We start from the raw sequence: 24,928 nt of genomic DNA, 5'->3' as shown, positions 1-24,928 counted from the left end.
ATGTTATTCTGCCCCAGTTTTCTAGGATTTTTTTTAATTTTATATACTTTCAAACTTGGAGCCGCCATCTATTCCTCTAATTGTACAAATACAACTTGGAAAAGGGGATTTAAGTGGCAACATAAATTTCAATTACTGTCTCCAATTATCTGAAATTGGTTTCACCTCCATCCCACAAACAATGACGGAATAAAAACCTCCATTAACTTCATCTGGTCTGCACACACCCATACAGATACACAAAGAAACGCACAGGAATGTGAACTTTACAAATTTAAAAAAGTAAATCTTACAGGTATTAAATAATGGAAGATAGATTTGTTTGCAATCATAAGACACTTACATCAACTATCTAAAACCATTGGATACAGAAGTTTTGTTTGAAGAACTCAAACATCATATTTATCTTTGGAAATACATGGATTTGCTTTTTTGTCAAGAGTTAGATGATAAAATTTATACTTTTCGTTTTTTTGTATGGCTATGACAAGATGACAGGCTGAGTCGTGATTGGTCGAGCCTTTCCAAATGACATCAAAAAAGCAAGATGGCGGCCCCGATATCGTTCCACGCAAGAGGAGTACGTTGACACACATCATCTATGTTTATGTCAATTATATAGTGTTAAGTATTATTATATTAAATTAGAATGGTGATATCGCAGCAAGGGCCATTTAAACATGTACCTGATTGTACTGAATATAGCCTCCTGTACATTCCCATAGTATAATAATGAAGTATTAAATTATGTAGCACAGCACAGTGCAAACTTGTACTTCAAAAGGCACTGACATGAATAATGAGCTAACCAAAACACTCAATAACGCGTTGCCTTAATGTATTCTCTTGAATATTTTTTTTAATTTTTCTCTTTCTTTTCCTCAGGTGATTCTTAAAAAGCTTTTTGCACCACAATGTGAAGATTTGGCCGGAAATTCAGTGCATTTATTAATCTCAGTCATTACATGAACATGTATTTCTCCTTTTAGCACTTTAGGACAGCACTTAGCAACCTCCATTCTTTGACATCACATTAGGATGCATTGAAAGCATTGGATTGGGCGATTCACATATTCAAAAACATGTGTGCTTTTCCTGGATAGCATCTAAAAAGCTACACTCACACTGATTGAAACTAGCCGCTGTGTTCTGGTGCAGCAGGTTTGAAGGTAACCTTGTTGGAGGATTCACTGAAAGAGCAGCGGAGGCTGATGGAGATTTGTGTTATTTGCTTCGCTACATCCTCGAAGAGAGGACCTGTTGACCCTTCTGTTCGGCTCCTGATTATCTTTTCACTGGCGGAGAGGAAGAAAAATATGTTTCTCATTATAAGCGTCGGAGATTGATTGCAGTCTTCTTGCTTCGGCGCAGTGCGTCTGATTGGCCTCCGGTGGAGATAATTACAAGTCTTGTTGTCTGAGGAACTGGTTCCCCGTGCGCGGGCCTGTCAGTCTGTACCGCTCACACCAGATCCCAGTACTTTCCGCTGAGTCTCTGGGTTTTCGGGTCACGGGTTTACTCTTTAATACACATGCAAATCATTTTTCTTCTCAGAGCAACACTCTATTTTAGGAGGCTATTCAGTTTCACACATGTTAGAATAAAAGGCCGGGAGACATGGGTTTAAAGAAACTCTCTTTTGGGTACATTGGGATAGTCCATTTTACTAAGGAACCTTCCCAACTGATTGAAATGGCAGGAAGTATTTCAGCGGCCGCCATAATAAGAGCTGTTCAAATTCTTTAAAGGATAAGGAAAGGAGCTTCAAATGTTGCTAACTTGTTTCCTTAAACATTGGAAACATTGAATCATCCTTTATGAAAAGAAGGAGAAAATGTCGCCAAAAATTTCTCTGCACCAGCATTAGGCTTATTACGCCAGACAGCACGTTAACGTTCGTTGATCCTACATCCAAGTTGTCTCCTTGTTTTCCTAATTAGATGATGCATTTGCCTCCTCTGCTTCAGAATAAAAGGTTGGACCGGGTGAAGAAGGAAAGAAGGATTTAGTTCAACATCGCTGCACTTAATTCTGTCTCTTAAGTAAAGCTTGTCATAGCTTTCCTGACATTTATATATTTCTTTTTTTTTTTGTCCCAGGCTGGTTAAGCCAGATGTTATCTCCAATTAAGGACTGTTTCAGAAGCCTCTAGACGCACAACAACAGCTTTGCACCCATCAGCAGCCAAATATGATCTATCAGCTTTCTGCAGCGCTTTCAGTGACAAGCTCTGCCTTTTCTTTTTCTTTTTTTGGCAGATTGCTCCAGATAACAGAGTAATCTCCCCTAGAGGACTTATGTGTGACAATGTGTTGAACATATGCAGCGAAACAAAGCAGTCTGTGAAGCGTGACATACAGTATATTAACACGCTGTCCATTAAAGCTCCTTTACCTTTCAAACCATTCAATGAAAGATGGATCAATGTGGGTCTCGGTTAACAACCGCAATTAGTCATTATTGTTTTTTAAACCTCTGACTCAGCTGTGATTGGGGTCATTCTAAAAAGGTCAAAGGTCAGCGGATAATCGTCACATACTTTGTTTAGCGATGTCCTGCTAAGAACCACCTTTTACGTCAAGGTGAAGTCACACCTGAAGAAAGGGCCAAGATCTAAATCTGAGGAGGTCAAAAGCTTAGTTTCCCATAGACATTCATGTAGTTTTTTAAAAATTAGTAAATGAGGGAGGTTGCAAAGGTTCAGCGATGCTAGATGCTGTTCAGATTAATGACGATGATACATTTTAGATAATAAAATCACATGACTCCAGGAAGATTAGCGACCACTTTATGGAAGCTAATGGGGATGCAGATAAAAACTAAAAGGGTGCTCAGGGAGCGGATACCTTGGCCAAGACTAACGTCCTATATCTTGCCTTTTAAAAAGGTAATACTTTAATGTGTTCCTCCTCGGGTCATGGCCCACCACTCCATACATTTCTTGGAAATCCGTTTAATAGTTTTTGAGAAATCTTCCTTCCCAGACAGACGGACAAACAAATAGCAATGAAAACATAACCTCTTTGACAAAGGTGATAAAGATGATGAGAAAATGGCTAATACAATGTATGATGTAGCAGAATGTGTCAATACTGACTTATTATTTATAATCCTGGAAAAGCTATAAGAGCAGGCTACACTTTGAAAACATGCAACGGATACATCCCACCTCCTCCTCCCATCCTCCATCTCGTCAAACTGATTCACGGTATGGCATGTGATTTGTAAATAGATAATAGGTGAGAAGAGAAACCAAGATAATGGCTTCTCTTGTCGACATATTTCTGACCCTGCATCTCTTTGGGTAATATTTGTCCTCCCTGCTTTTCTTTGCCTCTATCAGTTATTGAAGAGCTGCTTGCATTGAAGCTACAGTAATGTGTCACTGTCGGAACTTATTACCCCAAAGCCTCTGTCCTCTGACCTTTAACCTCATCCTGACGACCCCACACACACGGGGGCCAATTAATTTGGAGCCATTTCCGATCACCCAACAAATGTATTCATAATATTCAGCCAGTATTCAATTGAAAGGAAATATGTATTTGTTCACAAGCAAGTGGTTGGTGCCATTTCTGCATCTGGATGGTCATAAAAGCTATTACCAAATTTAGAAGTGGAAATCACATGTTTTTGTTAACAGCACATTGACAACAGCGTCGGCTGGTTTGACTAAAAGCTGTTGAATCTCATTGTCTTTGTCTTCTACGTAAATGGATCCTCTCTTACTTCTTGATATATTAATGTTTTTTTTATCCGATGCATGTTTGTCATTAACACACCCATTTGTGCTATAAATCTTCCAGACACTTTCCTGCTGTATTCTCACATGGGCTCACTCAGTCATTATCTGGACATTTTACTAGGGGGCCAACAGGAAAAGTTCTAGAAAATGTCCAAATGTAACAGACTCTGACATTTGCCCTGAGTTATGAAACGTAAACAATGAGCTGAATGGTGCTAAAACACTCAGTAGAGCTGTAAGGAACTGCAGTCGCTCACCATGAGCTTTCCCTTTAACGTACATTTGGTCGTTTGATCCATATTTCATATGAAAATATTCATTACAACAGGTGTAAAGAACTTTTGTCCAATTATGTTTCACAGCTAAAGTTCTTTGCATCTTGGGAAAAACTAAATAGCGAGGTGTCCTTGTGAATTGTCCTTGAATAAGCCGTTAAATCCCTGCTCGCAAACACCCTCAGTCTGGATCAGGGCGACAGCTAAATTCAAGATCTAAAAAGTAAAGAACCCCAAGTCATTGATGACTTCAAGGTTTATGCAATCCAAACAGGCGGATCCAAAAGTAGAAACATGTATCACTCTTAAAAGAGATGGCTTATTAAAGGCTTATTCCTTCAAACAAAATATATTAGCAACTAATCTACTCCCACAGAGGAGCTCTGGTGACATCAGCAAGGAGCGAGCTTAGAGACGCAGCTAATTTGTGTTATGTTCAGGAACAATGGAGAGAGAAGCTTCACTGTGTCATCCGTCAATGACTAATGCAAGGTTGTGGAATCACTCTCTGCTGGGAAATGACAGGACGTGGCACCTATTGTCCGTAAGGCGTTCTTTACAGAAAGACATATTTTGTCAACGCAGCCTGGCCCTGCTTGGTTCTCTTCTGTAGGTCTCCACTTAAACTTCCTCCATCTTCCACAGCTCGTCCATCACAAAGACAACCAAGAACAGCACGCAGATGTTGCTCCAACCGCTTTCCACAGGTTTTCATTTAATAAGTGACACTATGACATGACGGGGGCTCAACAAGCATCTTCATGTGAAATGAAACTGGCTGTCCCCTTATGGAGGTTGGTATAGGAACTTACTAAAAAGGCAACCCAAACATCTGTTGTGCTGCTCATTTTAGCACCCAACTGTGGCATCGTCTGTAGCCGTCTGTAAGTCTCCCGAGGCGTCTACCACTGACAGATGGCAGCGAATGGAGCAGTCTATTTGCATGTGTGTCTAAATATGTGCCCGACTGTGACTGCACGTTCTTCTGCATCCACATATGTACAAACAAATGTTGTGTACCGGTGTCTGCAGAGCTATGTTTTGCAACAGTGGGCTTATGTGGCGACTGGTACCGGCGACACTGAAATGTCGCTGATTTGATATCTGCCAGATTTTCTCCAGGTGTCACAACAGAGTTAAAAAAACACCTCAGGGGAGCAGTCAGAGCTGAAGCTTGGAGATAAACACTGCTGAACTGTGGGGGGGGGAGCAGATGTTTTGTTGGGTGATTGCGGATATTATTATGGATCATGAAGCAATGAGCAGTCTCTATTTGCTAAACGCTTTAGTGACAAGAACAAGCCATGAGCTAAATACCAAATAGAAAGAAATTATAACGTAATTGTTTTTTAAATAATGTCATATTTTTAAGGCGTACATATTTGCGTGCAAAGCTGAACGACTCCAGCATCCTTGAAAGCGTCCAACATTACTTTCAGGTTTTCAGGAAATTACACCAGGGGGAAAAGGGACATTAAAAACTGCAATGTTCGTCTTTCAGCAGCGACCCCGAGCCATAGCCAAGCCATTAGCATTTTTCACTTACTTAGCATAATTTGATGCCTCTCTAGCTTTGAGCTAGGACCGGTTATTAAAAATGCATCTGTCTCAATTAAGGTGATAACATGTTAACTCTTGAGGCACTTTCACCTTACATGCACACGTCCTAGTGCCGGTAGCTGGAGGCAAAAAATGTTAATTTCTCATACATTGGGGGCGTTAAGTATGTGGCTTAATTTATGTTTTACCTGGGTTCCAGTTTGCGCTCGTCTGACTCCTAAAGAAAAGTAACAACCCAAACTTGAAAGACTTTCTCTTTTGTGTCTGAACCCGATCCAACCCAAACCTGATGTTTTCCCCGATTACAGCTAGTGCAGTATAACAAATTAAGTAGATATCCCAACCAACGGGACCAAACCCAACCTCGAATATCGTTTTGAAATGTTTGTCCAAACCCACACTCTACTAAAGGTGAAAACAGTGTCTTATTTGGCTCTACAGGATCTTACGTGTGGTAAAACCACTGCAGCACAAAAGACTCGAAATATAATTATTACAAACAGGGTGATAATGAAAGAGGCACAGGTGTCACAGGTGTCTATTAATAGACATCATCAAGTATAATGATAATGGAGCAATGCTTTCTCTGCACTCGCCCTGTTGATAATATTATGGGGATGTTCCAGCATCCCATAGTTCTTGCATTTTGCAACATTTTCCAACATGACATTATGTCTTCACACATTAAACTTATCAACATTTTTGATTGCTATTGATTGTTTTACATTCTGAGTTTTATTGACTTAAAAGCTGTTTGCGAGTGGATGAGAGGCCCAAATGGAGAAATATATAATAAAAGCAACACATTTTGTTCATATAGCATTTTTAACAAAAGCTCAAAGACACTTTATATTGGTTAACAGAAAATAAACAACTACAAATATAAAATACAAATCATTCATCAGAAATGGGGTTTAGAAAAAACATTCTTCTGGACAGGGCATGAATGCTAGTCCTTCTTGTTCGTCTTAATCTTTATATGTAAGTATTATTAAGATATTATATATTGAGAGTTTAAAGAACAAGTTTATTGTACTATCTTGATTCATTGACTTCTTTTTCTGGGTCAAATGTAGCTAGGAGGACCTCTCACCAAACAGAGGATTTTCTCATCTCACTCATTTATTAGATATTATTCATTGATGATGTTATTTAAAATCTCAGTTCTTAGCCTGCATGAAGGCTTTTACTATTCATCTGCACTGGAAATTACATTTGACCCTAAATTGAATTATTTAAACATAAGACTAATTATTTTATGAATACATCGTATTATAGCTGTTTCAATTGTTGATAAGAGGTTATAGTGAGTGAGCACAATAAAGGCGATGAATCATTTGACGAGTGCTCTTGTCTTTAATTCTCTACCTGATTGACTAGATAATTATAAATACTGGAGACTGATTATTAGAAGCAGGGACTGCCTTATCCCCTTGAAACCAGTAGGGATGGATTACACCAGGATAGCTGAGTCCTGATTTGTCAAATATACTCTTCCGCTAATCAGAAATGAGAGTCAGCATTGCATTGAGTTACATACTTGGCGCCATAAACATTCTTCCAATAGCTCTGGAGATATTTTAGTCTGAATGAAAGTGGTTGTCGGATTTTACGCAGTTGCCCTTGTTTAACTTCAGTGAAGTATTGCATCTGGCTCTTTGAAGAAATGTAACCCAGTAGCCCAACACACCCTTGTCCGCTCTGTTTGCTGTTGCTGCTACAGACAACGACCAATGACCCTATTATCAGTGTGTTTTGTGGGGGACTGCCCATTTCCCAATTTCAGCAATCACCCGGGATGAGCTCTGCAGACGCCAATCTGTTGGACTCAAGAGAACTCAAAGAGGATTGGAAACTGTTCTACTGGCAACAGCGAGGATCCAGTCTGCCAGTTGGAGACAGAGAGAAAGAGAGAGGATTTAATGTGAGCAGAAATCTGGCAGGGGGGCAAACAATAGGATGAGCCAGACAAAACAACCTGTGTTTTCTCTTTCCTGAATTTAGACAGCGCTGTCGGTGGTCAGCTGGCTTCCTGGGAACAATTCCACATTGAAGTTCCCCAATTTAGCCAATGAAGAGGAAAAGCCTTTTAGTGAGAGTAAACAACGCACAGTGGGCAATCAATTCTCCCTCAAAGCCACACAATACAGCTCAAATTGTTTCCTTCGGCCTCGAGGTGAACATTCTTTTTGTTCGCTAATAGCGAGAGAGCACCTACATTAACCATCGGCAGCACCACCCCTAGAAGAGAGGGACACGTGAAGGAGCTATCCCTCTCTCAAACAGGGTCATAAACCATCCATAGAAGAGGCAATTACTTCCTGATCTGACACCGCAAGCCGTCTCAGCCAATCGAACAGCGGGAGGGGCCTTCAGCGGCGGTCTTACAGGCTGCTAACCAGTTTAGCTGCGCTGCTAACGTTGGGCCTGTTCTGCCACGCCAAATTGGTCCTGGAGATTTACTGGGGCTCTTCCCAAACCCCGGGAGCCACTTGATGTTGCTCGGTAGACTCCTCTGCAGCGCAGGACCAGCAGGAGTGGCTCTTCTAGTGTGGGCTAACTAGCTTGCAATCCGGGGGGCTCTGCCTGATGTCTGTGATTTATGGGCCAGTGAGGAGGCTAATGCACACTGCTTTGCATATGTCCTGGTTTGGCTCCTTGTTGGCTTTTTTCATTTGTAACTCCACTGCACTTGAAGCTTTTGCATTTCCCCCCTAATGTGCTGCAACGCTGCTACTAAATAATAGAACATGTCTCTATTTCAATGCACAATGTGCTGTTGTGCAAAAAAAACACAAAATACAGCCACTGGTTTAGAGGTGAGAAGGGGTTAATTCGGAGAAAGGGGCTTAAAGGGTCAAGAGGATTGGATAAAAAATGCAATGCGAAGATGCAAGGGGCAGGAAATCACACAGGCTGAAGTGGCTCTGAGCACCGAGGACCCCGGCAGCTCCGTTATCAAATCTATTATCAGCATGCGCTCCCACCACCTCCACCACAGGTTTAACCTGACAGCCAGAGAGCTTCTTCTGATCAAATGGAAAGGGAATAACCAATGTTATTAATCAGCGTCATCCTTGGAGCTTATAATTACTTTATCTGACACCTGGGATTAGTCTGTCAGAATCAGAGTAAGTTTATAAGACAGAGGAAAAAAAATCTGGAGTTTGTTTGCAGTGAATTGTGGGCAACTTGTGTGGCATCAAATACACAGAGACAGAATAGAGATGACAAAGGACCTATAGGATATGATTTATTTATGGATTATCATTACCGATGCATTAAGCTGCATTTTTTATTTTGTAGCCCCTGGAAGTGTTTAGTTTCATTTTTGATGATGGAGCATACAGAAGTACAATATTTCCTGATAAAAGTAGTTGATCAGAGGTACATGACATTTTGAGGTAAAGTACAACTACTGGTAGAGGTAGACATAATCAGCTGCTGGCGTGTTTATGTATCATGTACTTCTGTGTTTTGTACACGTCTATTTATTATTTGTATGATTTTTGCCGGATGAAAAACAAGCACATTTTCCTGTTGAACTAAAAGCAATGGTAATTCATGTGCATTGTCCCTTGAAAAAAAATTAAAAATAGAAACAAATAGAAACATTCCTAAACCCAGTTTATCATTCACAGCCGGTGCAGGAGTTAAGTTTGCATATGCATCCTTGATCAGGCACCACCTCTGTTATTTACAGGAACACTCCCAGGGAGGGGGGTGCATCCTGCACATATCTTACCACAATATCAACCAGAAAAACAAATGAAGTGAAAAAACTACAATTGCACTCAGCTATATTTTATTTGGATCCACATGTAACTGATTCAACACGTCACATTCACCTCAGCCAATCACGATCACAGCTATCCTGTGGTTCGGTGCCTTGCTCTGCGGCACATTGCACGATTGGTGTTAAAGTCGGACTTGTTCTAATAATATTTTGAGGGTCAACGTGGCAAATGAGTGTTCAGATTGACAATTCTGAGTTACATATGTGTAAATTATGTTTACACATAATTTGTATTAATGTCTTATATTCAAATACTCAATAACATACAAGAAAAATTTAGATTCTCAGTCATACAATAAAAAGATCTGGAAGGTCCACTTCTGTCGAAGCCAGAGAGACAAACCAAATGCACACAGTGTAATGCTGCTGTTGTTACCGAGCATGTAACTGAGAAACCTGTGTCACAACAACAGGCCCTTCAATATCCTTCTCCAGAAAAAGACTCACTCTCCCTGCAGGGAAGACGCACCTTTAGTGCATCTGCCGAGACTGTGCATGAACCACGGCAGCTTTGATTTCACCCTCACACGAAATTTAGCATATGCAAGTAATTTGTTTGAAGGGAAGGAGGTAAAACGGGGTAAAACGCTGGTAATGGAGGGAAGAGGAGAGATAAAAGCCACTCACATAAATGTTTACATGGAAAGCACACACAAAAATCCCTTTTGTGTCTGTATAACAAATAATAAAAGGCGTAAACATTAAATATGCGCATGTTTTTAACTCAAAATGCAGAGAAAACCAATAAAACAACAGCATTCCGTGTGAAGAAGATGAACATTACTATGATGCACAAATACAAAGCAAACAAAGACAAATTACCAAAGTTAATGAGCTATGTTTTAGTATGTAGTTTTGATAACTTTTATTGGAAAGAAAATATATATGCTAAGGACATTATCACAATTCAGATTAGATATTAAAAATATATATTATACTGTATTTTCTGGACTGATAGATAACTGACTGATGGCTTATAGCATGTGGATATACTGCCATCTGCTGATTAAAATCACATTTTACGTTTCATTTTGCAAGCTCTGAGAAAAAAGTAAACAGGACAAAACACAGTTGGTTAATATGGTCCGTTTATTGGTTTTGCAGCATGACCGAAAAAAAACCTAGCTTGTGTAATACAGTAGTTTCATTCAAATAGTACATTTCTACTGTCAAAACCATCACCGGTCTCAAAGGGAGATAACAGAGTGATATGGTTTCCACTGGTGTAGCTACAACTCAAATAGCATCTGCTTATGATTCTGGTTAGGATGTAAAGAAATTCATATCGTGCAAGCATCCTCTGTACCGGACACCTGGCAACAATAGTGAAACCAACTTATAGAATCTAGTAAAGTTCTGAGTGGTTACGAGTTATGTGCTCCAAAGAGAAATAAACATACACATAAAACATGAAAAATAAATAATGCAGTTATTTACAGAGTATTCATTATTCTGAATATTTGAGTGATTGCTTATCGCTATAAATAAAATAAAAAAACACTCTGGGTCTAATTCTACATTATAAATGTTTGTCCAACTAATTAAAACAGGTAGGAGCAAATAGAAAATGACGATAATGGTGGATGATGTACAGGGCACATTGTGTTGTGAACTTTTACCATCTATCTGAACAGTGTGCAGAAAGATAAATTACACATCATTATCCGATGTCTTCATTCATTTTGTGAGCTTATCCATTGCATCGTGGATGCGTTTTCAAACGAAAACATAGTAGTGTGGATGTCGCCTGAATTGCAAACACACGTATGCAGGGGTCACATGTTTACTGCATGTGTCCTGTAGTTCTTCTAATAAAGTCAACATCTCTAAAAAGTGTAAGACTCAATTAATTCTATTAATGTGAAACAACTGCTTCAAATGTGGCGTTACAGCAGAACAGATGCACGATGTTGGATCTTAACAAGAGCGTTGGAGGTGAAGCTCGCTTATTAAATCCACTTATCTGCTTCCCAGAGTCTTTATATATACATGTCACTTAAGGAAGGCTTAAATTTACAATCCCACAATGCACAGAGCCAGCAGCACCAAAGAGGCCAGGCTTAGACTGGGTGTGATCATCGATGCTTTGCCTGAGGAAACAGAGATATCATGAGATGAATGGACTTAAAATACAAAGACGAAAAAATCTCAAACATTTGAATGTTTTTTAGTCTCACCCAGAATCTTAATCGTCCTGATCGGTCCATCTCCTCCCTCATAACGACCACGCACCATCATCTCATAGTCGCCAACCTGAGGCATGGGGAAGTCCATGAAGTGCCAGCCAGTGATGTAGACTTTCCCGTAGATGTAGCCTGACTTTCTGAACATGACCTGGGAAAAATTGGAGAGGTTTCAACATAAACCGTTATTGTCATCTTGAATTGTAAATTAGTGTTAGATGTAATTTACATTAGGCTAATAAGATACAAGCAAAACCTTCCACACCTACCTTGTAGTATAGTGGGAATGAAATATTGCCAAACCAGTCGTACGAGATGTGATCCCACCAAACATACAGCCACTTTCCTGTCCAAGAGATATAGCGCCACATCCTGGGAGGCTCTGGTGGTGCTGGAATCAAAAGTGTATATTTTCAACACCACGTCTGCAGATCGTGACACTGAGATGCCTCCAACTGTTGCTGTTTAGGGTTAGGTTGTGAGTAATAGGTCTTACGAGGTCTCTTAGTGAACATCTCGCAGTGTTCACCAGGTGGCCCGAGGCCGGCTCCATTGAAGGCACGGACCTCGATGAGGTAGTGCGAGTCTGGCAGCATGTTCTCCAGCCTGGTCGTGTTGACTGCAGCTGTAACAAATATGCGATGGGCTCCCGGCTCTGGATCATCGTACTTTCTCCAGTATTTGACCTGGTTAAGACACATGATGTTTTACACAATGAGAGACTTTCTTAAACTACCTAGCACTGGCATCATGACCAAAGTACAGTGGTTATGTGGTGGTAACACTTCTTACAGAGCAATTTGCAGAAAAACTATAACTGGAAACCGGTTTAAGTCTGTTAAGTCGAGAGAAGAATCTTGCGTCACAGCGTCACGATGAGGCTGTTCCATTTTAAAGCTAGCTCCTCAAAATGTAGCCACCTGCCTCTCAGAGCAACGAAGGCTCCAGCATGTGGATCCTTCTCAGGCAAACCTATCCCTGGATCAAAACGGTTTGGTGAACTGTTCTTTAAAGAGATTATTGAGGAGACCAAAAAACGTCTGATGCTTACACTTGTAAATACAAAAATCTGGCTTCAACTCAACTGAACAGCTAAACATACACATGTTAATAAACCGAGGGGCACCAAATCTTTCTCGTTGTGTCCAACTGCAGTTCTGTTGCTTGGCACTGCCGTTAAGGGCGGAGCAAGCTGGTGACGCCAATCTTTGTGCTCAGCCTTCCCGGTCTACGGCCTCGGAACAATATCTCTCTGGCTGACTACATTGATAACTATTAGTCTAGCAGTTTTACAGCAGTTGCAGTTTAGCAGACTGATAATGTTACATCCAGGGTTTTGTCTGATCTTTGACGAAACTATTATCGACAGTCATCATTTATCTACTCCCCCACTGTGATTACCGATCTGGGATTTGTTGATTTAGTTTCTGTGTAATCAGTTTAATGCTAATCAAGCTAGCCTGCAAATTCGCCCATTGAGGCAAATGAGTTAGTAATACAACAATCTAACGTTCTTTAGTGCATGTTGACTGGCAGTATTAACTACTGGGTTGTTCTCCCTACAGAGACATAATGTTGGTCTTTCTTTGCTGAGATTTAGTTTAGTTTTAGCAAGAGGACAATATAATTAATTTGTACAGAGCCAAACACGAAGTCTCCAGTAACAAACCGCGCACATTGATTGGCAATCTGTGCCAATCCGTGGGCATGGATTTGCAATATTAGGAATCCCCGAGCATGGTTTATAATGCACAGATTGCAAAATTGGGGGCATTTTACAGCCAAGCTCATCTATACTTTTGTGTATCTAGTTATCTCATATGAATTTATAATATTTAATCTACGTTTATGCAGATTTTCCTTATTTGGTTTAGATTAAGGTTTGATTGATATTTGCTAATAAATAAACATAGCCACATCTTAGTATGCCAACACTTCAGTAGCCTTGTAGCCAGAAACAAGTTGAATAATTTCTGTCGTAACAAGAATCAAAGGCAGCTGGGCTTAACAATGTAAATGTGTAAACTTGTGGATAGAAATCTTGAGTTGGTTTATGGGCTGTTTAAAGCTTTATACCTGGTATCCCTCAATATACTGTTGCAGGCCTGTTCCAGTATCGACCACTGGTAACCACCACACCAGGGCTTCATGGGAGGACACCGGCCTGGCATAGACATCTGTCGGAGACTCTATAGGTACTGGAGAAATCAGAGAAAAGAAAGAAGTTGGTCATCTGCTCGGGGTTTAGCGTCCCCACTAAATCTGAGGAACCAAAACTGAAACAAACAAAACAAAAACGTACCATCTCGTGGGTAGTAGATGACTTTGGTGAGGCTGTACGGTCCGTCTCCTTTCACATTAAACGACTTGACCTTCACCTGAAACTCTCGCACCTGGAAGTCTTCCTCAGTCGGAATGAAATAGGAGTCTCTGTGGACGTAACGCCTCGTCTCAGGGTCCGAGATGGTCTCGTACCACCAGTCGTAAGCGTCGTGAGGCTTAAACGCGACAATGTAGCCAAACTTCTTGCCGGAGAAATACCACGGATCCACAGGCTAAAGGTCGGGAGTGGAAAGAGAGAAAATTAACTAGTTTTGGCACATGCAAAAGTCAAAATATTAATAGTGTCAAATGATGTGAGGGGCTACTTACTGTCCATGTAATCACAATCTCGCCATTTCTGCCTCCATAACCTTCTATATCAGTGGGTGAAACCACTGGAGCTGAGGAGAAAAGGGCCTATCTTAGTTTTCCCCCCACAACTTTCCTGATTATAAATTACATCAAATATTTTTATTTTGTCTTACAAGCATCCCAGGTTTTGATCTTGAGGGAGGGGATGCTGGCCTCTCCGGAACCATACTCATTGGTGGCGATGATTCTGAACTCATACTCCATCCAGGGGAACAGGTCCGTCACCTCTGCCTTCTCAAAGCTGCCGTCAAGAGTGGTTGGAGCTAAGAGACGTGACAGGCAACCAAGACAAATAAGGTACTAAAAAAAAAGTAGTCATATGCAGGCGGATATTAGATTGAAGGATAAGGTTGCTCCAACTGTGGAGCGAGCAGGCCCCCTACTGGTTGAGAGCAGTACTCACAGGTGCTGGCATCCCTCCAGTCATCCTCATACAGAGCCCAGAAGTGCCTGGTCTGAATGGTGTAGTAAAGAATGGGGCTATTATGTTCTGATCCTTTACTCCACTCAAGCTTCACTGACGTTTCCCCGATCTCATCGATACGGATCACACCAGGGGGACCAGGAACACCTGGATTAGAAGAAGGTTGAGAAAAGAGAGCAGATTACGGAATAATAATAAACAACTGTATTTCTATAGCACTTATCTAAACAAGTTCACAAAGTCCTTTACAAAATAGATGGTAATAAAACAAGATAGAAGATAGCATTAAAGAAAATTTAAAAAAACACCCATTAAAAAGTCGGACATTAAAAAGCTTTTTTGTACGAAGAAAATAAAAAAATCAGACAGTCTTGGGTTGATCGTGATCGAAGGAAAACGTTGCTGGTACTGACCTACGATCTTGAGGTCAGCGTAGGCCGTATCGTTGTCCACAACCGTCTGAGCCGTGCAGGTGTAACGACCCTCGTGCCAAATCTGGACGTTGTTTATTCTAAGGTCACCGGTGCCATCTTCAGTCTGGACCACCGGGAGGAAGAGGAAGGGAGAGAGATATGAAGAAGGAAATACATCTGTCATGTTCCCAACTGTGAGACATCTGAGAGATAAAAAATGGGGCGAGGAGGAACCATCACCCTACCATAACACGTTCATAGTGTTGCCACTCCGAGTCAAAGTCGATGACTCTATAGTCCATGGCCCAGATGAAGGTGATGTCCAGCATGGGGTCATATGATGCAGTGCACTTGAGAATGACCTCATCGCCAACCTTGACCTCGGTGTCTTCAGGAGCCTCCGTGATGCTGGTCGCCTCTAAGTGTTGAAAAAAGTACTATATTTAAATATGCAGAAATATGTAAAAACATGTTATTAAATATGTTGAGAATCTTAAAGTAAAGTTTGTAAAGTAAGCACATTAACCTGTTATGGTGAGATAACCAGAGCTGTTGGCCTTTCCTCTGTCGTTCTCGACAAAGCAGTTATAGGTGCCCTCGTCATTTTTGGTGGCGTTGAAGATCTCCAGAGTCCCATCATACATGATGGAAATGCTAAAAATGAATGTAATTAAAAAAGTCAGCAGAAGACTAATGAAAATCAAGTATCTTCCAGTGCTACACTGTTTTGAATTATTATTATTGCAGCGTCATCATCCCTAATCTTTCCTTCTATGACTTGTACTGACCGTGAATTGTTAAAGAGCAGCTCTTTGTCCTTTGTCCACGTGAACCGAGGCCTGGGAGCCGCTCGGGGTTTGCACTCGATCACCACTCGTCCGTCTCTGGCTCCAAGAAGCTGTTTCTTTACGGGGTTAAACTCAAATGTGGGAGCGCAGGCTGGAGGGAGGTTAGAGAGTAAGGATCATTCGGTTGATGAAAGCTTTGAATTCTCTATTTTGTATCTAGTATGTAATAAGACATTATGAGTGTAGATGTTGGGGGGGGGGGGGGGGCCTCACCGATGACTCTCAGCTCGGCATTGGCATATTTGATGCCCCAGTAATTCTCAGCAAGACACTGGTACATCCCAGAGTCATCAAAAGTCAGACTTGAAAACTTCAGCTCACCTTTACCATACTGCGACAAAAAAAACCATGAAATACTTTAAACACACAACTAAAGCCAAGCAGAGACAGACTAAATCTAATTCTAAATGTTAAGTTATTCAAAAAGAACACTGTTGAGTTTTCACCATATATCCGTCTTTGTACCAGCGGATGAAAGGATAGGGCTTCCCTGAGGCCACACAGCGCATGGTGTGCTCGGAGCCGATGTCGATCTGAGTGTTGTTGAGGGTCTCAGCCCACTCTGGGGCAGCTAAAAGGAACAAAACATTAATATTGTTTTTAACATTTCTTTAAGTTCCACTTCTTGCCTTGGTGTTGACAATTGCTGTGAAAATGAGGACTTGAACGAATAGACTAAATTAATGTTCGTTCAAAAAGGTTTTCACCTCTCACAAACTTTGGATTATTTTGACAAAATGTTGAAGCATCACGGAGATCTTTGCAAACTTTAACCTGGGGGATCAAACATGAATTAATGTGGTCTGAAGTAAGACAGCTGGACCAACATAAAAAACAAGATTTCGATTAAAAAAAAAGTTTTCTCGACTTAAAGAAACACTAAGTTGTTTTTATACCTTCAAATATAAGCTTCAAAATCATTTTGATGGTATACAAACAAATAATAGGGAGAACGGCGTGTCTATCTTTGCCACAGCACCCCCTGGAGGCGTGGAACTACAATATGCGCTTGTTTGCTTTTTCAGGCTAAGACCGCAACTCGTATTTACGACAGTGAAATAACGCATCCTACCTATGGGGGGAGCCCAGGGTACAGCCAAGATAGTTATATAAAAAAAAAATTGATTAATTTGTGTTACCAATTGAAGTAGGACCTAATCTCACACAGTTTTTATTGTAACTTGAGGAATGAATATCGCTGGTCGTTATAAAACTGTACTTTTCAGAATCTAAAGCTCTTTACTTACACTCCACATAGAGCCAGGCCTTGTGCCAGTCCTTCCCTTTAGTGTTGATGGCTTCGCACTCGTATCCTCCCACATCCTCGTACTGCACATTGTACAAATGAAGCGCGGCTCCGGATTCACTGATCTCGTGAGTTGCGGGGAGGTCTGTGGCGTCCACCTTCCTCCAAACAATATAAGGGATGGGACTGAACAGACAGAGGAACATTAGAGCAACAAGTAACTGCTCATCATCACATCAATAGGTCCCTGCTCTATGTCAAAACATAAATCACAAGCACTCTTTGTCATTAAATGACTTACTTTCCCAGGGCGAAGCACTCCAATGTAATATTAGAGGCCAGCATGGCAGTGGTATCTGGGAACTTCACCCTGATGTCTGCAGGGTACTTTCTTTCCTCCCCTACGGCCAACAAAAACAGTAAATTACATTCAAATTTTAAAAAGGACTCTTAGACTTTTTTAAGATGCAGCTACTGTCACCGACCCTCATCGGGGGGAGAGGGGATGAGGGGGATGAACTTGGAGAAGACACTCTGCCCGATGATGGGACTGGAAACGTAGCAGGAGTAGTTTCCTGCATCCTGAGCCTCCACCTTGGAGATGTACAGGTTCCCAGTTCGCTGGGAGACGAATCGGCGGCGATCCGTGTTCAGGAAAACTGGGAACTCGTTGAAGATCCAGCGGTAGGTCACTGCCTCTGGAGGAGAAGGAGGAAAATGTTTGTGGACGCATAACTAAATTCTTAAAATATGAATTTCCTCTTTACAAATGATTGCATGCAGAAAAAAAGATGGAGCCATGTGATGAAGGCATAAAGATAGGCACATACGGGGCCAGGCCTTTGGAGGTACACACAGCAGAACTGCTCCCTGTCCTTCTTTGACGTAGACTGGATCTCTCTCCTCGTCAGGAAACTCCTCCAAAACTACACAGCAGATAAGGATCATTATTATAAAAAAAAGATTAACCATAAAATAAAAGTTGCAATACGGAAATGTATATAACAGGAAATTACAGATATATTTAAAGGATTACTCAATTTGCTAAAATATTATACTTGTGTTAATAAATACATTTTTATAATTTTTTTTAATTTAGTTTATTATTGCTGTAATTTTACAGAAAGTGTTTTTACTATCAGATCTTTTACAGGATTTTTTACACTGTAATTTCTACCAATACCTTTGATTTATGAAGAGATATAAACAAGGCAACTAAAGTCGCTTTTAGAGAGCATAAAGAGAATATGAAAGCCTTAACCATAGGATGCAAACATGAGACGAGGAGGAACACCGAGTACCAGCACCCTGTGAGAAAGAAGTAAGGTTTATATACTCACATCCAAACTTGACCCTAGCCTCCTTGCTAATGACAGTGCCGTAGATGTTCTTGGCCACACAGATGTACGTGCCAGCGTGCTTCTTCTGTCTGGGGTTGGTGATGACCAGGTTCCCCCCCACCAGGCTGTAGAACTCATCTGGCTGCTCCATCAGCTTGATCTCCCAGTTATCACGACGCCACCTAGCAGCGGTACAAACAAAGCACATGATCTATTTATTGTGTACAAATAGTGGCAAGGTAATATATATATATTGTCGTGAATAAAAATCTTTGTGTAACCTGTATGAAGCTGGTGGGTTTGACCGAGCCCTGCAGTTCATGGAGATTTGCTTGTCGGGCGAGTCCTCAGTGTAGACCACATCCACCGGCTCCTCCTCAAAGATGGGACCATAACCGGTCGCATCATCTGGAAAAATCAAATGAGTTTCAGCTGATGTACAAACTAGAAAAAATTATATTTAAAACTAGAATAACCGCCCAGTGGTTGTGAAGCCCACATGACCTTTGACCATCCAAATCTAGTCAGTGAATTAAAGTGTCTGGTGCTCAACAGATAGGGCTGGGCGATATGACTTTGAATCAATATCACAATTATTTTAAAACTTTTACCTTGATTACGATTAATGAACGAGTATTTTCTAATCCGTTTATTTTCACGAGAATGGAACGGCCAAACTGCAGAGGCATACAAATCGCCCTCATGCATTTTGATGTGTGTTCAGCATGCCCTGTGTTTCCAATAAAATGAACTCACCTCCATAAATTCTTGGCTCACCAAAGAGAACCGCCTCTACAAGTGGAAAAGAAAAATCAGTCAATGGCGTTCAAGGCTTCCCACTTGTTCAGAATAGCAAAGTTTCATTATGTCAGTCTGAAGAGCAGTTGTTCTATCTTCAGGTGTCTGACCTGTGATGGAGATGGAGGAGCAGAGGGCCAGGAGCAGCAAACCAGCGGAGGCCATGGTGGTCAACAGACTGACTTACTGCAGCCTCACAAGTCAGGCGGACGGAATCAGGGACACGGACAAAACGTGGATGAACCGGGCATGAACTGGAGAGACAAGACAAAAAGATTTTAGACTGACAGAAAAAGAATCAGAGCTTTTAAATGTGTTGTCACCTTTCCTTGCTGAGTCAGTGTATTTTTTTTATTTTTAAAACAGATCCAACAGTCTCCTCATGAAGCACATTTATAGGGACCAGAACGAGATGCCCCACCCCTCCAAAATATTCCATGGAAATAGCTTTTGTATAATCCTGCAGACAAACACAGACGAAAACATAACCGCCTTGGCAGAGGTAATTAAAACATGTGATGCTTCAAATATAAAACCAGAGTGTCGACACTATATGGATTTTCCACACCAAAAAACAGATTGAGCGCAGTACTTGCTGGAAAACCCTCTTGTGCCTATGAATGATGCAGGATGTGAGTGATTCAGCAGAATACAGCGAACAGTGTGAGCAGAGCAGGCACAAGGACGCGCTCCTGCGGAGGAGGACGAGCTTTCACTGCATGCATGTACGTGCACGTCAGGGCAAAAACGCAAGGTGCGACTCTGCAGCAGACAGCCCCTGCTGTGTCTGTCACACATGCTGACACATCGCTTCTGCAGGGACGGAACGTGAGCAGCCACACGATTCACCGTCTAACAGGATGCACAGGGAGAGACAGAGGGCATGACATACAAGATGCTCAAGAGCTTTTCAAAAATAATTTGGATGCAGGAATTCTAATGTGGTAAACGCTTGGAATTTGCAGCCCTAAGATGTGTACCACTTCATGTCCGACATGACATTAACACAACGTTGACCCCATGCTCTGGGTGTACCCTGTTACACTGGGATTCCGATCAAGTTCCTACATACAAGACACTCAAAGACAGTGTGCATCTTAAATGCGGTAGATTTTTCAGTGTGTGTAGTGGATGGACACTATTATCCCACAATTCAGTGCCCGAAAGGAAGTGGAGGACATTGTCAACACTGAAAAACTAATTTTTCGTCGGTATAAAATGATACAGTATGTTGCTATTTTTCTATTCTAACTATGATAAGTGAGTATCTAGTTGAAACTATGCAATTATTATGTTGAATGGATTTGTGCTGGAGCGAAGGTCACCAAAATCCGTCATAGCAACATTGTTTTGGCCCAGATCTGGCCCACACACTACCACACTGTCACACGGCCCACAGACAGCGTGGAATAAAGTCACATGTTTGCCAGATCGAGTCCATAAGAAAGTCATGGCAATACCGCATGTCAACCAAATGAGCCAAAGGTCGCCCAAATTAGTTTTTTGCCACTTGGGACATATTTCCACAATAAGGCTAAAGTGGCAATGCTCATTCTAAACCATGAATGGGACCCCCAATACCAAAGCCTGATTCTGAATTCAACAAATAGCTTAAACTGCATAGGCAGGGCTCATCAAAATACAGCAAACAGTTCAATAATCTAGATGTGGAGGTTATGTTTTCACCCCCGTCTGTTGGTTGCTTTGTTTGTGAGCAGGATTACACAAAAACTACCCAACCGATTTATTACCATGAAATGTTGTGTAGGTGTGGGGCGTGATACATGAAAGAATGCATACAATTTAGGATCAGATCAATTTCCATTCAAACTTTTAAATCACATATATTTGGGGCGTGGTCCTTGCTGCTGAAAATGTACTTAAATACACCATTAACTTTGACACCCAAACCAATGCCTCTACATCCTGCAGTAAAGCTTGCAGCAAAGTCTCACGGCAATTCCCTGAGTCACTCTGGATGTCAGAAGGAGGAGGGAGAAGAAAAAGAGGATAATAACAGGCTACAGCTCAGGAAGAAAACAAATATATATATACACCCAGACTAGCAGCTCAGCAGCCATGTCTGTGTCAATAGAGAGAGAGGGAGGCAAAGGCATACAGGCAGTGCACAGTGCATTGTCATGCAGAGACTGCAGCGCTGTCTCCTCATGTGCACTCCTGATGACTCAACACTAAACTCAGTGAGAACAGTGTCCCAGCACTTGGCTGCATATATCCCGCATTGTCACGGCAGTGTTTTGGTAAATGGCGTAAGGGCACCGCATCCCAGGTCAAATTCAAAACATGCGGACGCCTCCATGGCACGTTTATGCACAGCTTTGGCTTTACGCAGATTACAGTGGCAGCAGCAATCTGACCCACCAGTGACTCTGATCACTTCATCAGAGAGGGTTTTCATGCGTCTCCCCCTGGCCAGTAATCCCATCAGAGATCCTCTTTGGTACTGAAAATTTAGGTCAGCACATGCATTAAGCCCTTTTGTCTGGGTGATTGAATAAACAGGGTATGCTGTGGTTTTGTGACTTTTGAATTATGCAGTATAGGGATTCCAATCTTTCCTGTTTTGTTTGGTTGGATTAGATTTATTTACGCAAATGTGCAGATTTTCTGCATCACAAGAGTCTGAATGTGACATAAACACACCCAGGCCTGATGTTGAGGATGTGAAAGAGGAAGGATTCACAGTATTCCCAAGATAAGATAAGATAAACCAGCAATTGGATGAATCGCGACCATGAAACATTTGATTTGGAGAAAACAATGAAATGGGACAATGTTAAAAAAGATAAAAGGTACAAGACTGTGTACATATTTTTTAAATTGATGTTGAGGGATATGTCTATTAACCAGTGCTGCAATATTTAACTTAGTCTCTAATCAAACATATTTGGGACTTAATGATAACTTTAACGAGTCAATAACTATATCATTGAATACAGTGCAGACAAATCTTTAAGCCTTTGCTCTCTGGCCCATGAAGGACAGTTCGGCCTTTACCCAAAACATGCCCATGGTGCATCCAGCACCTCCCTGCGCACTTTGCGCACCGATCCCAAATCGGACACTTTTACCTTGCGTCTCCCTCCTGCGTCCACTTTGTTTCAGGCATGTGCAGCTCAGCTTGTTTCAAACAGTGCTCATTTGGTCGTAGAATTCCCTTCGACAGCTCCTTACATCACTTCAGCACCGATGACGACAGAGCGGCACCGGTAATCCACTGGTCTGCAATGCGGTACTCCTGCGCCCCCCCCCCCCCCCTCCCCGCCCGGTCCATTCCTGCACCACGGAGCTCCACGGGTCCCCGTTATCACTTTGCTCTCCAGACACAAGAGCCACTTTGCTCACGCACACGCTCTCATTGCGGTGTGGCTCTTACCTTTGCGGAGAAATGAGGGGAGAAGTCAAAAAGCTGTCCGCATGTCACACCTGCACCCGAACCGTCCTGCAGCAGCCCGCCTCCCCCCCACTGGGTCCTGCTCGGCTTAACTTTTCCATTGGATGAGAGGGGACGAGCATCACCTCTGGCTGGCAGAGAGGCTGCGGATGGATGCGATTGGTCCATGAGAGAGGGAGGATGCCAGGATGCGAGCATCATCCCCATCATCGTCGTCATGCTGCTCAAGGGCGGATCCGGCAGCAGGGCCCGGAGGGGGGAGGGGGGGCACTGGCCCCGACTCATTGACAATAAATAAAAACATTAATGAAATATAAATAATGTTTATAAACGAAGAAAAGTTCACAATGTGCTTAAAAAAGGATACATTTTCAAAATATGTTCAGTGATTTGGGACTTTGTTCAAAGCTATAGAGCTAATCAATCAATCAATCAATCAAATTTTATTTGTATAGCCCATATTCACAGATCACAATTTGTCTCATAGGGCTTTAACATGGTGTGACATCCTCTGTCCTTAACCCTCAGCAAGAGTAAGGAAAAACTACTAAAAACACTTTTAACAGGGTAAAAATACATAGAAACCTCAGAGAGAGCCACATGTGAGGGATCCCTCTCCCAGGACGGACAGAAGTGCCATAGATGTGTAGAGGAAAACATCATCAGGATAACGGTTTTAGCAACATTGATGAGGGTAAACATTTTAAGGATAACTGAAGGTATCAAGTATCTGAGGAGAAATATGTCAAGCCGTCCTGTTGCAATCATGGCCAGCAAGATCATGATCCAGCATCAAGATCAGATGCCACTGTTGTCCACAGTCATTGTCCACTGCCGCCAATTAGGATCCAGCTAACACTAAACAATTTATTTTATCTTGTGTCATGTGCATGATTTCTTGCTGCTCTAACAGGAATTTCCCAGTTTGGGATCACTACAGTCCATCTATCTAGATTAAAGTGTGTCTGTGTACAGATTCATGCTCAGCATTATTAGTCATCACAGTCATTTTCATCTGAAAGATTTAGTTCATGAGATATTTGAGACTCTGTACAAATCAAAATATGAATATTGTGATAACTTTGGTTAAAACCAGGACACAGAGGAATAAAGGGCAGAGAAAGGGGGAATTTATAAAGCACTAGATCACAAACAGGTCATAGACATTTCATTTAGCAAATCAGAAGCAATAACAACAATCAAAAAGAAAATGTAAGAATGGCAGAACCTTACAAACAAGTGCAACATGTAGTGAGCACAGTGAGGACAACAACAAGGAGCCAGAAAGTGCAATTTTCCGTGCTTAAAAAAAGGATAAGCAGTTGAAAAAATAAAGATATAGCAGTAAAAAGTTAGATTACAGGCGGGAGTAAAGAAGCCACTATATCTCTGCAACTCCCTTTAGCATAGGCAGATCAAATGGGTCTTGGATTGGTCCAGGTGTGAATCAAGCTTGTCTCTTCTTGGCCCATCTTTCATCCCCTTTTGGCAGGACAGCTACCTCCATCTTTCCCCACATGAGCGGTTGCATGTTAAGTTTCTCGGCCTTAACTCGCCTCTTTTGTAAGCTTGTGGGTTAGTCCATGAACTTTTCTTACGAGGACAGAGATTTTTTGACTTGCGTCGTCTTTCTCTGCTCTGATGGCTTCACGTCTGCCCTTCACACCTTTGTAATGTTGAAGGTCTTTGTGAAGCTCCTGAATTTTGTCCTGGAGAATGAAATCCTCACGGAGTGTGCTCTTTCTGCTTGGCTAGTCGCTCATAGTCATCCCTTGTTACCTTTGCCTCTCTGATCTTGTTCTCAAGCTCCTGGATTTCCTTTGTGAGGCTGGTGACATTGGTGTTAGCGGCAGCAACATTATCTTGAAGCTTATTATAAGCATTTAGTGCATTTTCCAAATGTGCATATTCTTCTCTCTTTTTAACATATGTGCGTTGAAGTTGGAAACGCGCGTGGTTGATGGACATATTCTCAGCTTTTAGTGCTTCATATTCAGACCTAATCCTTGGAGCATCGTTTATTTTTTGGGTCAAAACTTGAATTCCTTGTCGGATGTTGGTGATGTTCGACCTGAGAGCACTGTTTTCCCTGAATGCCTCTTTTAGTTTCATGTCAATCTTACCATGCAAGAGTCTATGATGGAGGAGACAAGCCTTGTCGGTCAGCCTATAATTTTCACAGCTCAGAGCT

At 41.6% G+C, this 24,928-nt stretch overlaps 1 protein-coding gene across 1 annotated transcript; it reads right to left on the bottom strand.

Moving 5' to 3' along the window:
- Positions 1-11,389: 11,389 nt before the first annotated feature.
- Positions 11,390-22,617, bottom strand: cntn1b (contactin 1b). Its single transcript, XM_061080762.1, has 26 exons — positions 22,531-22,617; positions 20,052-20,174; positions 19,567-19,576; positions 19,433-19,504; positions 19,281-19,316; positions 18,806-18,932; positions 18,525-18,706; positions 18,015-18,110; positions 17,670-17,882; positions 17,486-17,585; positions 17,186-17,370; positions 16,385-16,509; positions 16,152-16,269; positions 15,879-16,029; positions 15,617-15,744; positions 15,336-15,508; positions 15,091-15,214; positions 14,657-14,824; positions 14,367-14,516; positions 14,212-14,282; positions 13,862-14,114; positions 13,636-13,757; positions 12,056-12,245; positions 11,829-11,950; positions 11,554-11,710; positions 11,390-11,466 (listed from the first exon to the last, which is right to left on the bottom strand). The coding sequence occupies exons 1-26, from the start codon at positions 22,615-22,617 to the stop codon at positions 11,390-11,392; spliced, it is 3,360 nt and encodes a 1,119-aa protein (XP_060936745.1).
- Between the last annotated feature and the right edge of the window lie 2,311 nt (positions 22,618-24,928).

The sequence above is a fragment of the Limanda limanda genome, chromosome 1 (genome assembly GCF_963576545.1).
Source record: "Limanda limanda chromosome 1, fLimLim1.1, whole genome shotgun sequence".
Classification (NCBI taxonomy): Eukaryota; Metazoa; Chordata; class Actinopteri; order Pleuronectiformes; family Pleuronectidae; genus Limanda; species Limanda limanda.
The sequence above is the reverse complement of the archived record's forward strand: the minus strand, read 5'-3'. Positions and strand labels throughout refer to the sequence as shown.

Bases quoted from the DNA above. Each gene is read 5' to 3' on its own strand.
- cntn1b (XM_061080762.1), bottom strand. From the start codon at position 22,617: ATGGACCGGGCGGGGAGGGGGGGGGGGGGGGCGCAGGAGTACCGCATT. The intron at 15,215-15,335 runs GTAGGGTGATGG...CCGGTGGTCCAG, and splicing joins AACACTATGAACGTGTTATG to ACTGAAGATGGCACCGGTGA. The intron at 14,283-14,366 runs GTAAGACAAAAT...TTTTCTCCTCAG, and splicing joins GATCAAAACCTGGGATGCTT to CTCCAGTGGTTTCACCCACT.